A 19,910-nucleotide genomic window follows, 5' to 3' on the forward strand; every position below is an offset into this window, starting at 1 on the left:
TCGGGCTCTGCACTCAGCGAGGAGTCTGCTTTAGATTCTTTCTCCCTTTCCCTCCCACTTACTCTCTCTGTCTCTCTCAAATAAGTAAATTTGCTTAAAGACCCCAAGATTCATGGAGAAATTTCTTGATCCTGGGTCTGAGGTGGAAGTGTATTGCTTGAAAATTATCAACCTGTGCTTAATTAATAAGTGCATATGTTTTTCTGAAGTATATAGTCTAAGTTGAGAGACTAATAGTTGAAATGATGAATTTAAGAAATTTACTTTTAAGAAATCTTACTTTTATGCATGCTCTTGTAGAAAACTTTGAACATCTTTATTTTTGATTCACAAGTACTAGCTACATTTGAAATAAAATTCTTTTTTAAAAAAAGTGAGCATCTCCATTTTCTTCCCTTACGGGACTTCCTGCTGAGCATCTTGATGTGATGTTTTGTCTAGTGCTTGTACCTGCTTCCATGTGAAGAAATAAACGTATGCGCCGATATCACAGTTGGGTGATTCCTTGGAGGTCCTGAGCATCCGTACATGCACAACAAGCTCAGGGGAAACACTGAAGCATGTGGAACAATTTCAAAAAATTAGCAGCTCTGAGCCATAAAATGATGTTACTATTCAACAAAAGAAATTACTTCATTAAGATATCAGGGCTTTTCGATCAGAATCATGGATCTTTTTAAATGTCAGCTAAAATTGTATGTTTTTAAATAATGTGATCTGGTTTGAGAAGAAATTGAGAATTTTGAGGTAGATAAAAACTTAAGAATAATTGCTAGGAAACGCAGTAGCTGCTGAGGGACTTTGAGGGACGATGGTGCCATCAGAGCAGATATTTATACCCCCTCATCCAGAGAGGATGAGGTCTGTTTCCTTTCATCCAGTAATAAAACAACTTGATACTGTCTTCCAAAAGAAAAACAAAATGGTGCAATCCAAGAGACTGTGGGCCTCGCCAGCTCTAGACTTCGAGGCCAAGCAGGGTTGAAAGTGGGCTCAGAGCAGAGTGGGTCCAGTCTCTCCAACAGTCTTGGATTGTACCCCAGCTCCCAGGATTGGTCGCCTGGTTTGAAGGTTCCCAGAGCAGGGGGCAGGCATGGGGCATCGGTCATAGCGTTGTAACACTTGGACTTCACACCGAATGATAGCCTCCCCCAGACACAGGCAGTCCCTTCCTATATTGGAGGGCACCCCTAGAGGGGTGCCCCACTGCTTCACCATGGTGGGGACCCCCCGGGGCGGAAGCCAGGCACAGCCTTGTGACGGGCCCCGGAGACAGGGCCAGGCCGGGGGATGAATAAAAAGCCCCTCCGCAGTTCTGGGGTTTACATAAGATTACAGAACACAGGTTACATTTACATTTCTTGATAGCCAGCAATAATAATTAGAAAAAACCAACCAACCAACCCTGTCATCCTTGATGAAGACCACCCACAGCACACTGGAGCTGATCTGCCCTCCTTCTGCCTAACCACACTATGCTGTTTACTTTGTGGCAACCCCCAAATGAAGGCAGGGCCACGTCAGAGTCTGTTTCCCACTAGAAAAGGGAATGGGTGAGGCTGGGCAGAAGCCCCCGCCCTGGGCCTTCTCATCAAACCCTCCCCTCAGGACAGAGAGGGGAGAAAGGACCCATTGTCTCACTCTGCCTTTCCCACCTCCCATGACCTCAGGTTTCTACAGCCACCTGGCCAGGGGGCAGGCTTCGGGCAGCCACCCCCTCATCATCACTCTCTCTCCATCCTCATCCTCTGGCCTCCACGGCCGATGCTGTTCACAGAAAGCTATTGGAGAGGCTGACAATACAGGACACTGAGCTCGAGGCCATTCCCATGCCAGCTCGTCAGAGACTGTTCAGTGGTGTGCTCATGCTTTACGGATTCAGAGTCTGAGGGTTCCTTTTCTGCTGCAATTCACCCATTCATTTTCCTAGCAGCTTCTTAGAGGCTTTTCAGTAAAAGAGTCAATGACCCTGGTTCTCAACTGGCTTTTACCAATACGTGGTCATATATTTCATGCTTGACCCCGTGACAGTGGTCCAGTGTACTTGGAAATCAATAAACCAGAATCATTTTCTATGAATAGTCTGTGTCATGTCCAGGCTTGGCCCTCATTGTCCCCTCTCCCTGGAGGACTCTTCTCCAGGATAAAGCTGTCCCCTTTCTGGGTTTCGGTAGCTCTCCCTGGGTATCATCTAGAAGCACCTGTCCCTGCCTCTCAGAGCAGCCTGTTTATCTGGGCCCCAGGGAGTCAGACCCCATTCCCTTTGCTCTCCGCTGAATCCCACGTGGAGCACAAAGCCAGACACACTCTGTGTCTCCTTATCCCTTAAATAGCGCTGTCTCACAGGGCTGTCAGTTATGTTGGCTAGTTGATGATTATTAACATGAAATGAAGGGGGACCATGGCCCCAGCCCTGAGAAGTCGGGGTGGAAGGGAAAGAGCATTTTAGTACAGGGACCGGTGTGCATGTGGTCACCGTGACAGGTGTGTGCCTGGCCAAGCCATGTAATAAAGACAAACCTGGAAGAAGAGTTGGAATGTAACCCACTTAAAAAAGGCAGTGATGGTCTCTCAAGGAGTGAGCGAGAACAGCATGCTGAAAAATGCGGGTGTTTTGGAAGAGCAGCCTGAGCATTAATAAACCATGGGAAAAGAACAGAAGTCAAGTTTAGCCAAAGTGTGGACTGTGCCCTTGATGTAGATATAGCCTCTGAGATTAAGGAACCCAGTCATCACGTGACAGAGCTGAAGTCAGTCATGTACCAGCACCAGAAAAACACAACTAAAACCGACCGAACACAAAACTCAAAGACGCAATGTTACAGACTCTAGAAGCAAATACTTCTTTAAGTGAAACTTATTGCAACTATTTTAACATATGCATTTTCCAAGTGATGGAACTGTGGAAATCTCCGGAGTAGGAACTTCCCCATTTTTGTTCACTTTGCCCTGCTCTCTAGAACATACCGTCTGTGTGGATGGGAATGTACATATCCTTATTAATATTTAGGCGGTCACAGTGCAGTGATCACTTCAGAAATAACTGCGGTTCACCAGAAATAAGTACAAGACTTGCTTATCTTTGGAGGGACTTCAGAGTAATGCGGAGCATGTTAAGGTGCGTATGTACTTTGCTACTGGTTTTCGTGATACCGGTGATGGAATCATGTTTCTTTAAATAGCATGGTACATATCATAAAAGGGTGACCTAAGCCCCAGACTTAATAATCCTGAGGCTTTAAAGTAATGCTCAGCAAGACTACATCCTGTGCAAGCCCCAGTGTCCCTCATAAACGGCAGAGAACTGTTGGTACAATATCACATGAGAGCATAAGGAATGCGAGTGACCGTCGTGCTGGTGGGCTGGCGTGGAGGGCTGTGGCGGGAAGTTGTGTAATCCAAGAATTGAAAGCCCCACTGAGCCAACGCACACACCAAAATAATTCATTTTTACAGCTCAAGGATATGCATTCTTCCTTTTGAGATTTTCCTCTTTCAGAATGAGAGAGAAAAGCAAACAAAGGCATTTAGAACTCGGTGGGTCTTTTTGGATTGAGGGCCCACGGTACAAACGCACCACTCCACTGGGTGCTGATTTATGTAGATGTTGACAACACAAGTGTAAAGCGGAGTCCCCAAACAGTATTTGTTTTTAGATGAATAATTCACTCATTTTCCTTGCATGAGTTTTTGTCGTCTGAGGCACTGGCCTTTCAAATTAAATAAATATAATATTTTAAAAGAATGTAGGCATGAATATTCATAAAGACCAAAACAGTGAACATAAATAAAAGTCCTTTTATATAACATTTACTTTTTTTTTTATGAGGACCTTACTTTGTGGATTTTTGTTTTTTTGTTTTGTTTTGTTTTGTTTCTTTTGCACTTCTAAGATGATACTCCAAGTGATTTTCCAGGACACTGTTTCTTCTGCATAGCCTACCTGTTACTGAGGTGGTGATACTTGTTTTCAGATTGCTTCATACAACAATATTCCTCTTTACATAAATAGAAATAAGGTAGTACTTGTTTAGGGCCCAGTCCACTAGCCATTGATTCAACCTAGTAAGGTGTCAAACCCTCAATAAAATGTCTAAACAAATGGAGGAAAGCCAAAATAAACAAAATAAAGTAAGGTTATGTACCCTGAGAAACATAGCTCCTTTATGCACATAAAGTATGGCAGAATATTTTTAGGTGTTTTTATATATGTGCCAGTGATTTAAAGGTTAAGAACATACATGCAAAACTTGTGTTATTATATGCTGGGAACACAAACAGTGAAGATCCCCTTATCCCACTTCCTTCAGGGATGGAGGTAAGAGTAGAAGAACAGGAAGAAAAAGATAAACACAAATTAAGTCTGCGGTTATGTTTCCCCACACTACTGGTTTAGAAGGAGCCAGTGTATTGTTATATTTGATTGATTAACTCTGTCTCGGAGTTGTCAGGGTATCTTATTTTAAGTAATCCCTGAGATTACTGAGAGAAGTGTGTTGCTGTCTGTTTTACAAGCACTGCCTACCCCAGGCTGTTTGTCTTTGAACATGACCAAATCATAAATGCTGATTTAATGGCAGTATACTAAATAATTTAAATCTGAATGGCAATGAGAGTGAAGTTACTCTAATTACAGTAGGAAACATAAATTGGTGATGCACTGTTATTTACTGCTCCATATCCATTTGCTGGTTGGAGACATGGGAAGTTCTTCACGGGAGGGGTGGGGCTGTACCATTCTGGTATCCTCAAAAAGGGGACCACTGAGAGATGAAAATGTTCTTGGAGTCACTTGTGAAAATCTAAGGTCAGAAAGAAGAAAGCTGTTTATCACCTCCAGAAAAAATAATTTAAGAAAATCATCAAAAAGCACATTATTTTCTCCTAATCATAGGGGTAGAGAAAATAAATAGACCTATTCTAATAAACATTATTTTGCCCGATTGCTTTCAAATGAACTTGCGATTTTTTTTAAAGATTTTATTTATTTATTTGACAGAGAGAGACACAGTGAGAGAGGGAACACAAGCAAGGGGAATGGGAGAAGGAGAAGCAGGCTTCCCACAGAGAAGGGAGCCCGATGTGGGGCTTGATCCCAGGACCCTGGGATCGTGACCTGAGCTGAAGGCAGACACTTAAGGACTGAGCCACCCAGGTGCCCCAAACTTGCTATTTTTTTTCCTTTGCATTGATGAGAAAAATAATTTTTAAGAAGAAGGACTCCTGGTGTTGGAACAAGCTGTTTGGATAGGGCAGATGGATTCTCAAGGTTCTTTTTATTTTGAATAACATGAATGAATGAATAGCCCATGCACTGAGGGACACTCACCTGCTCTGTTAACCTTCAGGGATTATGGCAAAATAATGTTGTTGTTATTTCATTTTATTTTATTTTTTTAGCTTTAGCAGAAGATTATGGCTTGTTTTTATGTTGCCTTAGGACTTTGGGCAAAATACTTAACCCTTCAGCACCTTGATTTTCCCAAATATAAAATAAGAACATACTTGCCAATAAATCTTGATTATAATGGATATTGAGCTAGATAAAATGTCAGTTTTAGGTTGGATGATGTTCTTTCTGTATATTAAGGGATATTTCTGCCAAACACCCACTTTTTCCCATTTCTTCTGTTGTTTCTAAAGACTTTATCATGCAGTTTGGAGACCTTGGGAAGCCTGGACGTTCTGGTAATTGACTCTCTTAGAAGCGATACTTACCAATTATTTTGCCACAAGGTAACATTTTATTGGAGCCCTATAACAACTCCCAGGAGTCCCAAAGGAAATGACCTATATTTTAGGTCTTCATTACAGTAGCAAATCACTTCTGATACGAATTATTGCATTAATCAGGTTACTGCTCTGAATTCTGAATAGCAAGCTACACCTAGATCCAAGTGGCTTATAGAGTAATGACCTATTTCCTATTTCACGCTTGCCAGTCTGCTGGTTTGCTAAATTTTTCTGGTTTCTCATCCCTACTGGACTAAACAGGTAGGGTAGACTCTAGACTTTGGGTTGGGTCCTGGTCTGCTATGGGTGTGTTCAGTCCAGACCCATTTGAAAGAGTTGTGTCTTTCTGGACCCTGGCCTTCTCATTGTGGAATACCAAAACTTCAAGGAGGCTGGCAGAAATGTGAATTGAGGCCTTTTAAAGCCTCAGTTCTTAATTGGCATGCTGTCAGCCCATATTCCATTGCTTGAAGGAAGTCATGTGGCCAAGTCCAAAGCCAATCAGCTTAGGCATGTATACTCTAGCTGCTGATCTACATGGCAAGGGCTAGGAGAGAAGAAAGAATTGTGGATAGATACCATATTCCACTCCATCTGGTATATTAGGAACCCGTGCCTAACTGAGGGATGTTCAAGAATGCTTTCTATTCTCATTTTTATCTTGGCCAAGGCATCACTATCCAAAACAAGTCTTTACGAAATGTGAATAGATGTTCTGGGAAATAGGAATATAAGGGGGAATACTATACTATTTTTTCAGGCCCAAGGGACACAGGTTATATGCTTTCACACTGTAGATGTTAGCCCACATTCAGACGTACTAGTTTGCTAATTACTGGTGGAAAGTTTTCCGATTTTTAACTCTAAACATATCAGACTTGCAGACAGACTCTGCCGTCATCATGTGACTATGAGGGGAGCGGGGAAGGAGGTGCGGGACATAAATGGGCGAGTTTGGGAATTGGCCTTCACTCCAAGCAATTTCAAGTGTCTTAAGAACAGGGCTTGTCAGTGTCTTCTCTGTAATCGGTAATAAAATGCCTTGTATATTGTGCAGTGAAAATAACTACTGGGGGATACATGCATATGAATGGTGAGTAAAGAAAAGGATATGACACATATAGGTAGATGGAGACCCAAAACCAAACAAGGAATCAGGAGGAAAAGAAGGGACTGAGGGAGGAGAACCACATCAGTCACTACTTGCCACTAAGTACTGCTCGGGGATCAGAACAGACAGAGGGCTTGGGAGACAGCAAGCCACCTTTGTTCCTGGAGGATACCAGGTTTTTACATCCTACTATTCTCTCTCTCTCTCTTTTTTTTCCCCAAGCTTTTTAAAATTTATGATCTACCTCCTACTTATTTTAAATGAAAAAAGGCACAGTGAGAGTCATTGTTTCACCTCTGATTCCATCAGTCTCCCTAAGTCTGAATAACATTTCCTAAGAAGAATGGGAGGTATATGGTGATTCATGATTTCATCAGTACTCTCTGCGGCCCAGGCTTTCCATCAAAGAGCATTATATGTAGCTTCTCGCTTCAAAACATAACATTTAAAGAAATGTTTTCATATTCTATACCGAGGGCGTTGATACTTGGGAAATCGTCGTGGCTGAAGGTGACTGTAAAGGAAATGTAAACTCTTTTCTATTATCAAGTCCTTAAGGTGTCCCTGAGTTTTATTCTGAATGATGGTCCTAGAGGATGTTTTGGAATAGTATAAAGTTAATTTCCATGAATTTCTAAGGATGTTTTTCATTATAAGAAAGGTAGGGCTCTACTTGAACTCTTCCGGTATTGAACAAGAGGTACTACTTAATGACTCACGTGGACAGTTCAGTTTTTCCCTGGGACGCAAGAGAGGACACGGCAGAGTGGAGTAGTGACCACACAGAGGAAGGTGTGTGATGAGCTTCAGGCTGTCAGTACTTGTTGATCTGGCCCTTTTTGCTTATTTAGTAGAAATGACGCTGGAAATAAATTTTTTTTTTTTTTAAAACCTGGTCTTTATTTTAAAATCAAATTGGTCTGGAGGCCTCAAGAAATAAAATGTAGTAACCAGGTCAAAGATATGTAATTATTCGTCATAGTTCACTGGCTTGTTGATGAACCTCAGTATCTACTTAGCACCAGACTCTGAAGAGGACCATGTGGCAGAGACAAATACATTTCCCTTGTCTCATGGATCGATCTGGTCGGAATGTTGGAAATTCCCCACAGTGACCGCCACCTTATACAGAGGGGCCGACCATTGAACCCATGGACAGCCCTTCAGATCCGTGTGGGCCCCATTCATATCAGCTAGGAACAGGATCACAGTAGAGAGTCAAATCCATAAACACAGGGCAGGGCCCAAGAGTGTGTATCTCTAACGAGCCCCCAGGTGAGGTGGGGCCCAGGTGTGAGGCCCACACTTAAGGTAGCAGACATCTGAGCCCTGCCAAGCAAAGGACAATTCAGGGTCATTGTTGGTCCAGGGGATACCAGGAAGTGCAGAGGAAGCCTGTGTCTCCCACAGCCCATGACAAGTCAGCCCAGACAAGTAATGAACTGGAGGGAAGGGGGAAGATGGTGCATACACCCAGGCAGAGGTCCTCAGACACCTAAAGGCCAGCGAATGCAAGGCACACAGTTGACAGTAGGAAGTGGGTTTAATTTTCATTACTTGCTCTAAAATGGTTTTAATTATTGACAGCATGTCAGTGGGTCTTTTAATGAAGAGTAAGTAGCAGTGATGCTCTGCTACTCTGTTACCTTTGTTACTGATCAGGGCTTGAGGTTAGCTGGGATGGAAATGGGTGACATCCAGTGTGCCACCATGTGGCGGTGGGAATTCACGGGTGTCTGCAGAGTGCCCTTGAGTTACACCTTACGGAGCAGATTTCGTGTGTCATTGCACCTGGAATGTTCCATTCTTTCCTTCTGCAAATATTTGTTTAGGTCTTTTATGGACAGGTACTGTTCTCAGTTGTAGGGAACCATCCATACAGGACCCTTGTCTGCTTGGAGCCTACATTTATATGGGAGAAGACAGAAAATAAGGATTAGAAAAAAATATAAAATTAAACATTCCAATTCCAATAATGGTACAAAGAATTTAAAGCTAGAGAATGCATGGGGTGATATTTTAGATAGGGGGATCAGTGGATTCTCTCTGGGGAGACAGTGTTTGAATTTTGAACCCTAACTGGCTGGAAGAAGCCAGCCAAGGGAAGATGGTGGAAGAATACTCGGGGCAGAAGGACAGAAAGTGCAAAGGCACTGAGGTTCAGGGACCAGCGAGAAAGCCAGTATGGAGGGACTGTGGATGTGGGTGATGGGAGTTACTGAGATATGAGATCGGAGGACAAGCCAGACCAGAACATGAGGAACCCTTACTGGCATGATGGGGACTTTGCATATTTCCTCAGTGTTACAGAAAGCCAATGGCGGGATATACACGGGGAGTGACATGGTCATTTTTAACATGTTAAAAGATCACTCTGGTTACCGTGACTTGTTAGCTAACAACTCCATTATGTCCCATGATTATCATTCCTGTTTTGTGGGGAAGACATTTAAGGTCTGATTTTGTACCAACTTTGATGTCTATAATATTGTTATAATAATTGGCATAATAATATTGTTACTCAGTCACAATGTCTGCTGTGCTTTCAATCTCCAGAACTTCTTCCAACTGCAAGTTTGTACCCTTTGACAAAATCTCCCCATTTACCCACCATCCTAACCACCATTCTACTGTTTTTACAAGTTTGGCTTTTTTCGATTCCACATCTAAGTGATGTCATATATATATATATATAAGTAAATCATCAGTGTCTTTCTCTTTCAGACTTCTCTCATTTAGCATAATGCCTTCACAAGTCCAACCATGTTGTTACAAAGGGTGGGTTTTCTTTCTTTCTCATGGCTGAATAATATTCCATTGTGTATGTGTATACACACACACACAAACACACACACCCCTCATCTTTATCCATTCATCCATCGATGGACACTTAGGTTGTTTCCATATCTTGGTATTGTGAATAATGCTGTGTAAGGAACTTGTAAGTTTTCAGTATCCTGTTTTCCTTTCCTGTGGCTATGTACCCAGAAGTGTAACCATATTATGATATGTAAAAGGTTCCCATCAACATGTTGTACACCTTAAGCTCACACAATGTTATGTGTGAATTATAGCTCAATTTTAAAAGAATCACTTTGACTTTTGTGTGGAAAATTCATGCTAGGGGACACTAGTGTAGGCAGAGAGGGCATTCAGGATGATGTTGCAGGAATCCAGAGGTGATCATATGAATTGGACTAGAGTTGTAGCCACAGATGGAAAGGGATAGGTGGGTTCAGGATGTCTTCTGGGGATCAAGAGAATGAGGAAGAGAAAACTAGTAAGAATAACTCCTAGGTATGGGGACTAGAGTTAATTAAATGAGATGGGAAAGAATATGAGGACAAGTGTTGGAGGTTGGGGAGGTCAAATATGTGTAATGAGAATTGCATCCACGTACTTGAGTCCTGTTCTGATAAGCCAGAGTCTCGTAATGCTTTCCTGTAAATAGTACTAATGACACTTTGGCTCTCATGTTTGTGTAATCCACTACAGTGCACAAGCATGAAATTCGGAATTAGATCTTAGAACTGAGCCAGTGGACTCAGCCTACAGCCCCATGTGAAGTCTTGTGAGGCCTGAAGCCAGAGTGATTGATGAGAATGGAACCTGAGAAAGCTCCAGAAGCATCTGGAAGCATCCATGACGTGAACTGGGCTAAATTCTAGCTGGGTCAGAAATCTAGACCTCCTCTGTGGAGCACACACAGGCTGTCCTTCCCTTGATTTGTTCTTGTGGGAAAGCCTCTGTCTTTGATCTGGGGAGAGGTGGCTTCTTAACTGACACCAGAGCTGAGGTGTGATGGGATTTCAGTGGAGTGGCATATGTGGGTCTACCAAAGTCTGTTCTTGCAACACACACAGGAATTACACACATGTATGTGTGTGTTTATATGTGTGTATATGTATACATATATGTTTGTCTATATGTATATATGCACACACACATAGATATAGATACAGATGTGAGGGTACACACCCTTCCCCACTGGCGGGGGCCTGGGAGAAAAAGAGGGGAAAGGGAAGGAAGACAAACCTAAGAAAGAGGGTAATCACAGACACCCGTAGAAGCCTGGACATACACTGATGGCTTCACTAAACATCAGTATGATTGAGGGTCCCCAGTTAAAGAAAGGATTGTTTACACAGTTGTGATGTTTGTACTAAGAACTGTAACAGTGACTCAAAATAATCCTTATAGAACGTATGATCAATGAACAAGATAAGAAAATGCTAATCTAAATGAAAAGGTAAGTATCATTTGGCACATCAACAAATAAGCAAAGGGAAAGAGAGAGAGCGCGCGCACACGAGAGAGAGAGAGGCAAACCAAGGAACAGACTCTGAACTAGAGAGAACACACTCATGGTCCCCAGAGGGGAGGGAGGTTGGAGGATGGTTGAGATAGGGGATGGGGATGAAGGAGTACACCTGTCATGATGAGCACCAGGTGATGTATGGAAGTGCTTACTCACGATATTGTATACCTGAAACTAATGTTACACTGTATGTTAACTATACTGGAATTTAAATAAAAACTTAAAAAAAAGTTAAAGCATATTTCTGGCTAAATATCTTTTCTAGTTGTTTCCAGAAAAAAAATGTAAATGCTCCTAATTAGTAAGTGCTATAGATGTTCTCAAAGCCAGCAATACTTTGAGATGGAAGTAACATTCAAAAAGAAAATTTTCATTCAAATGTAGAATTTACTTTCAGAATGCTCAATTAGATCACTATATTCAAGAATTCTCTCTTTTCCTTTGGCAATTTTTACTAAAATTTGGTATTTCTAGTTATATCCAGAACAACAAGATACAATGTTAAAGGAACTACAATTCATGCTTTATTCAAGAAGGTGTAATTTCTATGGTTTTAGTGAAATCTCTGTCTTTGAAAATTAAGCTACTACTTTAAACACTGCGCTATTTTTGATTTCTGAGAGATTTGTTGGAAAGAAAAGTGATTTGAGGAGCTCAGCTTCCGATTATAAAATACTTAACTTTACTGGAATGTTATTTCTCTTAACATTATTAGCATAAAAAATAGAAAATATTTCCCTGATGGTGTATCCTCAACAGAGCCATGGCGATTTACATAAGTAATCCTGATTATCTTGCTGATTATGCTTGCTTATGCCTTCTCCGGGAGATTGGAATAGACAGCAGAGCTTCATGATGACATTAGACCTGGGGTACCATTTGATAGGAAAAACTAGGGGCTCCATATTCAGGTATTGTTGGCATGTCTGGGAACATTTGGCTTGCCATTGAACTCTGAAACAAATGGGAGCCACACAATGAAAAGCCATGGGCTTCACACCAGGGACCTGGGTGGTGAGAGACCGGATTTACGTGGAGTTTGGTTAGGACCATTTCTGTGTCTATCCTGCCCTTGCTTAAGTGATACCTCATGTCTTCTCTATGTTTGCAGTAATTTTCTGTTTAAAAAAGTAAAAAAAAAAAAATCATTCTTATGAAATATTTCTGATTCATAAACTAAATATCTTGATGTTGTGGATGCTTAGTCTTTGTCCCACATGTGGGAATGGAGCATGAAATGTAAAGTGGACGGAAAGTGCTTGAGATCTAAATTCTGATCTGACCTACAGTGTAGTCTTGATACTATGGTTTGATTTGTCCCCCACCCCCAGAAGAGCAGAGTTGCTTCAGAGTGTAACAATGAACAGAGACCTGTGTGCAGAAAGGGAGCCGGGCAGGGGGACTGCACGCAGAGCACGCCGGAACAAGCATCCCCTACAGGGCTCCAGAAACAGCCATGAAGGCTGGATCATGGGGAAAAAGCAAGGGGGCTGAGTGAAGGGGAGGTGGCCCCAGGAAACCACATCTGAGGACTGGTGGGCCATTGCCAGGACCTGGGAGTGTACTCTGAATGAGATGGGAGGCAGCTGGAGAGTGTTGCTGGAGAGATGATAAGAATTTGTATTTGAAGTGCATCTAGAAAGCAGTGAGATTTCAAGAGGCCAGCAAGACGAAGGAGAACATCCTGAGAGTGGGGAGTGGCAGATATGGAGAGGAGATCCCCATGCTCACAGGGATGCGCCCCAGGCTCACCAACATGCTTCCAGAGCAGGGTGTGGGTGTGGGTGGAGAGGCCAGTCTGGAAAGAGTCTTGGCCTCTGGGCTGTGCGGTTTCCACTTTACTCTGTGACCATGAGAACACTTGAAGGGAAGAGTTCTGAGCACAGGGGTAAGCCAGAGGAATTGTTCGTCCAAGGAAGGAATTAATTCAACCTATGTACTCAGAATCATGGCTCTAGCCAGCTATATGTTAGTTGGATTAGGGAAAGGAGAATGTTGGAGAAAGGGAGATCCATGAGAATATTGCTGCAATTGGATAAAGGGCTCCTGTCTTGCCATGAATGATCATCAGTAAGGAAATGCTAAGTAATCTGGTGCATCCATTACTAATGGAATATTTTGTAACTGGTAAAAAGTAAATCATATATTCACATCTACAGACTTGGAAAGATGCCCATCATGTATAATTCAATGATAAAAAGCATATTGCAGAGTAATACATATAAAGGCATCTAATTTATCCATCAATAAAACCTGTGTGTCTATGTGCACGCGTGTGTGTGTGTGTGTGTGTGAGCTTGGTGTCAGTCAGGACCACATAAGCTGTGCTTGATGTCCCAGGGGCTTACCGCCACAAAGGATTATGACTCATTCAAATGAACACAGGTCCATGTGGTCAACTGAGGAAATCTGCCTCTCACTTGAGACCAAGACTGGGAGAAGCCCCTAAGTCATGTTTTCATGATTGCCAGAGAGGAGAGGGGGCTTGGTAAGTGGTGCACTAATTTCCACCCACAAGACACCTATGACTTCTTTCCTCACGGCATTTGTCAAAGAGAGTCATATGGCCCCATCTGACTTAGAAGAAAATGCTCAATGCTTCCCAGAAGGAAGAAAGTTAGAAATATTTGGTAATGAGCCCTAATGATTACCAGAAGCATGGAGAATGGGGTGGAATGGGCAAAAACAAGAAGGCTATACACTCTGCTTCCATTGTTGGGGGATGGGGAGAAGAAGGAGTGACAGAAAACTATGGAAGTGTACTTTTTAACATATGGAAAAATAATGAGCCAGCCTAGTGCAAGTAAGGGTGGAAAGGAGCAGATGAACAGATGTAGTTCGCTGGAGTCCTAAAGTAAGAAGACATTGTTTTTTGAGTGTGGACATAAAGAATTGTCAAAGGTGATGTGTAAACGTTTGCACCTGGCTTGTTGGGGACGAAGACATCATGGGTAGAATTGCGTTAGCCTACAAGAGGAATAGGCTTAAGAACATAAAAGAGAAACTCCTACTTTGGAATTTATGGAGCAGGGGCGCCTGGGTGGCTCCGTTGGTTGGGCGTCTGACTCTTTCAGCTCAGGTCATGAGCTCAGGGTCGTGAGATCAAGCCCCACATTGGGCTCTGCACTCAGCGGGGAGTCTGCTTGAGATTCTTTCTACCTCTGCCCCCCCCCCCACCCCACACTCATGTGTGCTCTCTCTTTCTCTCTCTCTCTCTAAAATAAATAAATAAATAAAAATTTAAAAAAAATTTTGGAGCTTGAGGTTCAAGTAGACCAGTGGGAAGATGTGACTGTCTTGCAAAAGGCAAATTGGCAGGCTAAGTTAAGAGAAACACTTCAAATGGTTTTACTGGGATGAGTGCTGCCACCTCAGATATTGTGATAATCCGGGTTTCTGGACAGGGTCTCCATCCTCAGATCAATGGCTCCTCTTTCTTCAGCCTCTGGATAGAGGTACATTCAAGGGGAATCTGTCATGGAAATGTCCCCATGGTAACATGGAAACCCAAGTGCCTGCGTTTGCCTTTTTGGAGCTTCTAACCCACACATTCTTTATGTGCCAAATCCATTTCGGTTTTACATATGGCCTTATTTGAAGTGGCTTTGGAAAGAAGGCTAAAAAAAAAATAAATAAGTAGAGCCCTCTGGGAGTCATAGGAAGTGAAGACTATTCCCCCTGTGGGACTTGAAACCACACTTGACTTTCTTCTTTCCCCATCCAGCCTGTGGAGTGCTCCCCAGGTGCCCTGAGCTGAGCTTCTGAAATGCTGCCACTAAAATTCAAAACTTGATTTAATATGACTTCCTTAATCGACCTTTAAAAAATTCATTTTGTCATCTAAAAATGAACACTTAGCAGGAGCAACTGTATTTGGAAAACAGAATGTCTATTCTCCATTTGGTTACTGCAGATACGCCTTCGACGTGCTTCCTTTTCAAAGCCCAAAATGTCTGCAGAAGTGTATATTAATTGAAATAATGTGAGAGTTTTTGAGCTGTCCAAAATTAAGCTGTTCAGAAGTTATGATAATTTCAAAGAACTGCTATAGGTTTTTGCATTAGAAGAAAAATGTGTAGTTGTAAAAGAGAGGCTGTTTGTTGTAATTGTAAATTTTGATACCTGAAAATATTCCTTTAATACCTCTTGGAGGATATAGGATTTTGCATTAATGCTATGTGTAGAAATTTGTGTCTTAATTGTGAAAATATTTGGTGGATCTTAGGGATTCCAAAATCAATTTAATTTTCTCAATAAGCCGTGACAGTGCAACAGTTGTTTATCTCATTCTCATTCCTAAAAGAAATTTTTTTCTCTAGTTTAGTGGCTGTGAACCAAGGTGATCCTACCCCCTGGGAGACATGTGACAATGTCTGGAGACATTTTCAGCAGTTGGCATAACTTTGAAGAGGGGAATGCCAATGGCATCTACTGGGTGAAGGGCAGGGATGTTTCTATACATCCTACACTGCACATGGCAGTGTCCATCACAAAGAACTCTCTAGCCCCCAGTGGCAATAGTGATGAGGTGGAGAAACCCTGCTTCCCATAATCTGTACCCTTATTCAACATTTAAAAAATAAAACATCTGTTTTAGCTCCTAGTGTGCCAGTATTTAGTATAACTGTCTTCTCTGATAATTTTGCAAAATGCTCATTGTTGTATGTTATTATTTACCATAACTCATGCTGTAAACACAAACTGAAAGTTCAATGTATAGAAATGAAGGGAATATGAGCCTATCTTTGGAACGTGAGCAGTTTTGTAATGATGATTAAAAATCGGTCCAGCTTATTGAAAGAACCCAATATCGGAGCCAAGATGTTGGGCACTTCCTGTGGTTGTCTTGGCAGGAGGGAAGAGTGTTCGCTGTCTTCCCATCTCAGACTTGTAGAAGTGGTCCGTGGGCACTTGTGTCTTCTGTTAGGCCTTCAGCTTCATGAAATTTCCATCAAGGGAGAGCAATATTGCAAACTCTTTACTGAGAACACGTGAAGAGTTAAACCCGTGGATTCCTCTTTAGGATTTGACACTGACTTCTTGGGGAATATTGGCCAAGTTCCTCATTTCTCTGGGTCAGTGATACTGCTTTTGGAGAGAGCAGGATGCAGCAAACAGCCCCCTTAGTGCTCTTGTAAAGACTAGATGAGATCACGCATCTGAAGAGTGGGGAAGGGACATGCATGCCAAGTGCTCCATAGATGCATGTCCTAGTTCTGAAATCTGATTTGGGGTTCTAAGAACTCATTCTGTATATTCTCTTCTTGGGAAGATGGAGGGAGGGGACTGCCCCAGTCTGCCCATGTAGATTGGCACCTGGCTCAAGGGGTGCCTCCAAAGAGATGCCTGGTTTCTTTCCATCTATCCTAGGTGTTTTGGTTCATAAACTGTCTAACAACATAACTTTTTCCCATTCTATATAAAGAATAGAAATAGAATGCTAAATAATAATACTTGACTGAAAAACATCTTCATAGTCCTTTTAAAGAGGTAAAATAAAAATATTTACCAGAAAAATAGTATGGCCATGGTGATCTTTTGCCCATATGTTTTGGCCCAAAGTCCCTTATGAATAGACTGAATTGGGAGGAGATGGGCATGAAACAGCTGGTCCATGCCCAACCTAGGCTACCCAAGGAGGATTTCTGGACACATTTCCCCACTTGTGGTGGAATTCTTCTTGGCTGTCATTCTGAGACACCTGAACTTGCAGGATCTTAGAGAAGAGGATATGGGGACCTCACCCCCATTGTCTTCCTGGAGTGGGGCTAGGTACCCCTTCTCTCGGGCAACATCAGCTATAAAGCAATGGCTGATCCACATGACTGTCCCTTCCCCCGGGCTGTCAAGTGCCTGAGAGCTGGGATTCTGCATCCATCCTCTGCCTCCAGAACCTTGCTGCCTCATCCAAGAAGCTCATAAGTGCTTGTCTAGTGAGCAGGTGTTCGGGTTGGAATCCCCTAGAGAAAAGGAAGGGGCACATTTGGGAGATCCATATTTCCTTTTATGTCGTGCCCCCTGATCTTTCATATGCTCTGTTGTCTGTGATGGTTGTATGCATAGAGCTTACGTGATACCCTCTTGCACAGTGAAATGGTGACTGTTACTTTTCATTGTAATATGTGCGGTGTGGACCCCCGTGTCTATGCAAGAGGGGGAATGAGCGTGAGCCTGGTGTCCTTCCAGGTCTTACTTTCTTCAGATCCACCAGGAGCAGGGCACACGTCCTCCTTGTGAACACATATCTTGACTCACCGCAGAAGAGCTGGCGAGCTGTCTCTGCGCCCTTCCAGCTGCGCTGGAATTTGGGGTTCCTTGTGAAGCATGGATCACTCTGAATGTGGGACGAGTTCTTCCCTTAGCTTCGCTTCTGTTCTTGAGTGAAGAGCCGTGTGGCAGAGCTCACCAGATGCCATTCTTCTGTTTCCCTGACCTTGGCTCTTCCCACTTGATTTATCACCTTTTCATCCTTCTCCATGTCCTTCTGTCTCTGCTGCTTTTGAAATGAAAATGGCCTGTTTTATGACCTACTAAACCATTTTACTTTCATTCCAAATCTTTCTCTGTGCTTTCATATTGATTTATTTTTTATCAAGGAGACATTCATGTAACATAAATTAGCCGTTTGAAAAGGAAGAATTGGATGGCATTTAGTACGTTCACGGTGTTGTGCAACAAACACCTGCATCCAGTTCCAGAAAAACTGTCATCACCCAAAAGGGAACTCTGCTCCTATCAGGTAGTTACTTCCCACTTCCCCTTTATAGCCCCTGCCAGCCTCCACTTTGTTTTCTGCCTCTGTAGATTTATTTATTCTAGATAGCTCACAGAAATGGAACCTTACGATGGGGGGTCTTTTGCCCTAGCTATATTCACTTAGCATAATGTTTTTGAGGTTCCTCCATGTGAAAACACCTATCCATACTTCCTTTCTCTGGCTGATTAGTACTCCACTGCCTGGGTGCACCACAGGCTGCTTATCCGTTCCTCCACTGGTGGACATTTGTGTTGTTTAACACCTTTTGCCTATTGCGAATAGTGCTATTATGTATTACGAACGTGTGTCCATGCATTGGTTTGAGTACCTGTTTTCAGTTCGTTAGGGCATAGACTTGAGAATGGAATCTCTGGGTCATATGGTAATTGTGCATTTCACTTTTTGAGAAACTGCCAAACTGTTCAGTTTCCTAACAGCTGAACCATCCCTAAGCTGTTTCATTTTATTTGTTACATGGCCACACTGTTTCTACTTTCCAGCCCCCAGCTCCCCCAGATAATACCTGTCCATCCTCCATGGGTCTCTGGAAACAGTTTGAAACAGAACTCAGGAATCCAGATATGCGTGCTGAAGTGTGGATACAAAACCCAGGGAGTTTAGGACCCCCTTTGCATCCAGATCCAGAAAGTGCTCAGAGTTACCTAATGTCTGCAGTGGTTTGGGTCTCAAAACTGGAAATCCCCAAATTTTGAAAAAGGACGATTTTTCTTCCTCATGATAGTTAGTCCTTCCTTGTAATCCATTGGGTTTGTCTGAACACGCTGTCTTGTTTTATCATAATCCCACTTTCTAAATGGGTGCTGGTCATGGTGTTTGGTGCAGCCATTAATGGGAAGGAGAGGGGGAGCAGTGGGGGAATGGGGACTCTCTGTGACTCTCCCTGTTCTTTTCCCATAGGTATCGTTCTTCCTCTTCATCATCTTTGTGGTGTACACCATGCTGCCCTTCAACATGCGAGACGCCATCATTGCCAGCGTGCTCACCTCCTCCTCCCACACCATCGTGCTGAGCGTCTGCCTGTCGGCCACGCCAGGGACCAAGGAGCACCTGGTCTGGCAGGTGGGTGCACCTCACCTCTGCTGGCCCTCACCACCCCACCCTGTGTGCCAGGGGTGCCGTGTGCTGGTTCAGGGTGGGGCTGTTGGTACCTGGCAGGTGCTCAAGCTCTGCTCTCTGCTGTGGACTCCATTGTTTCTGGTGGGTAGCCAGCCACACCTGCCTCCATTAGTGGAATCAACACTTAGCAATCAGCATCAGTGAAAATTAGAAATGGTGGTTCCATCTTGCGGATTGCTGAATGGTGGTATGATTGTGAGGCTTACAAGCTATTCTATTTTAGCACTTTTATTTTTAGAGTGAAAATAACTTACACAGTTATATTCATAGTTCTCCCCCACCTCTCTCCACCTGGATATCTGAAACCCCTTCTTCACGGAGGAGAAAAGATTGCTCCATTTCCTAATCTGGCAGGTCCAAGGGCATGAAAAAGGTCTTTAAAATGCCACGACAGCAAATTTAGCTTTACTAATAAATGTCATTTCAAAGAAGCCATTGTATTTAATTAGTTGAAAGCATTTAAAAAAGCGATTTGATTTCTTATGTACATCCGCACCCTCATCCGTACCTGAGGGTCAGTGGTTTGGAGTTATTCCTTTTTTTACCAGGAACAGGTATGATTAATTTTGTTTTATTAGACTCAAACATGTAAGAAAAGCAGCCATGGTGTAAAATCCGGGAGGCACTGACAGAATTGGTGAACGAACAACACTGCCGTTGAAAAGGGGATTTTAGACGTGGCTCACATGAGCCCCGTGGGGTCTGAGAACCCAGTTTGTCATTCAGTTGATGGAATGCTTTATTTGGAATCTTGAAATGGAACTGGAGGCTTATCCTTGGCTGTCTAGTAATCCCTCTGAGTTGGAAAGCTCTCTAGGGATCCCTTTTCTCAATATTCCTCTCTTAGAGCTCAT

The 19,910-nt window shown here is 42.8% G+C and overlaps 1 protein-coding gene across 1 annotated transcript in view; it reads left to right on the forward strand.

Annotated features, from left to right (window-relative positions):
• The window catches only part of ADCY2 (adenylate cyclase 2), a 369,586-nt gene that overhangs the window by 81,108 nt on the left and 268,568 nt on the right, over positions 1 to 19,910 (forward strand). Inside the window, exon 3 of the mRNA XM_081825785.1 lies at positions 18,838 to 18,999. Coding sequence (XP_081681911.1) covers positions 18,838 to 18,999 — 162 coding nt within the window. The remainder of the gene's footprint in view (positions 1 to 18,837; positions 19,000 to 19,910) is intronic.

This window comes from Leptonychotes weddellii, chromosome 7 (genome assembly GCF_054177405.1).
Source record: "Leptonychotes weddellii isolate Sample4059 chromosome 7, ASM5417740v2, whole genome shotgun sequence".
Lineage (NCBI taxonomy): Eukaryota > Metazoa > Chordata > Mammalia > Carnivora > Phocidae > Leptonychotes > Leptonychotes weddellii.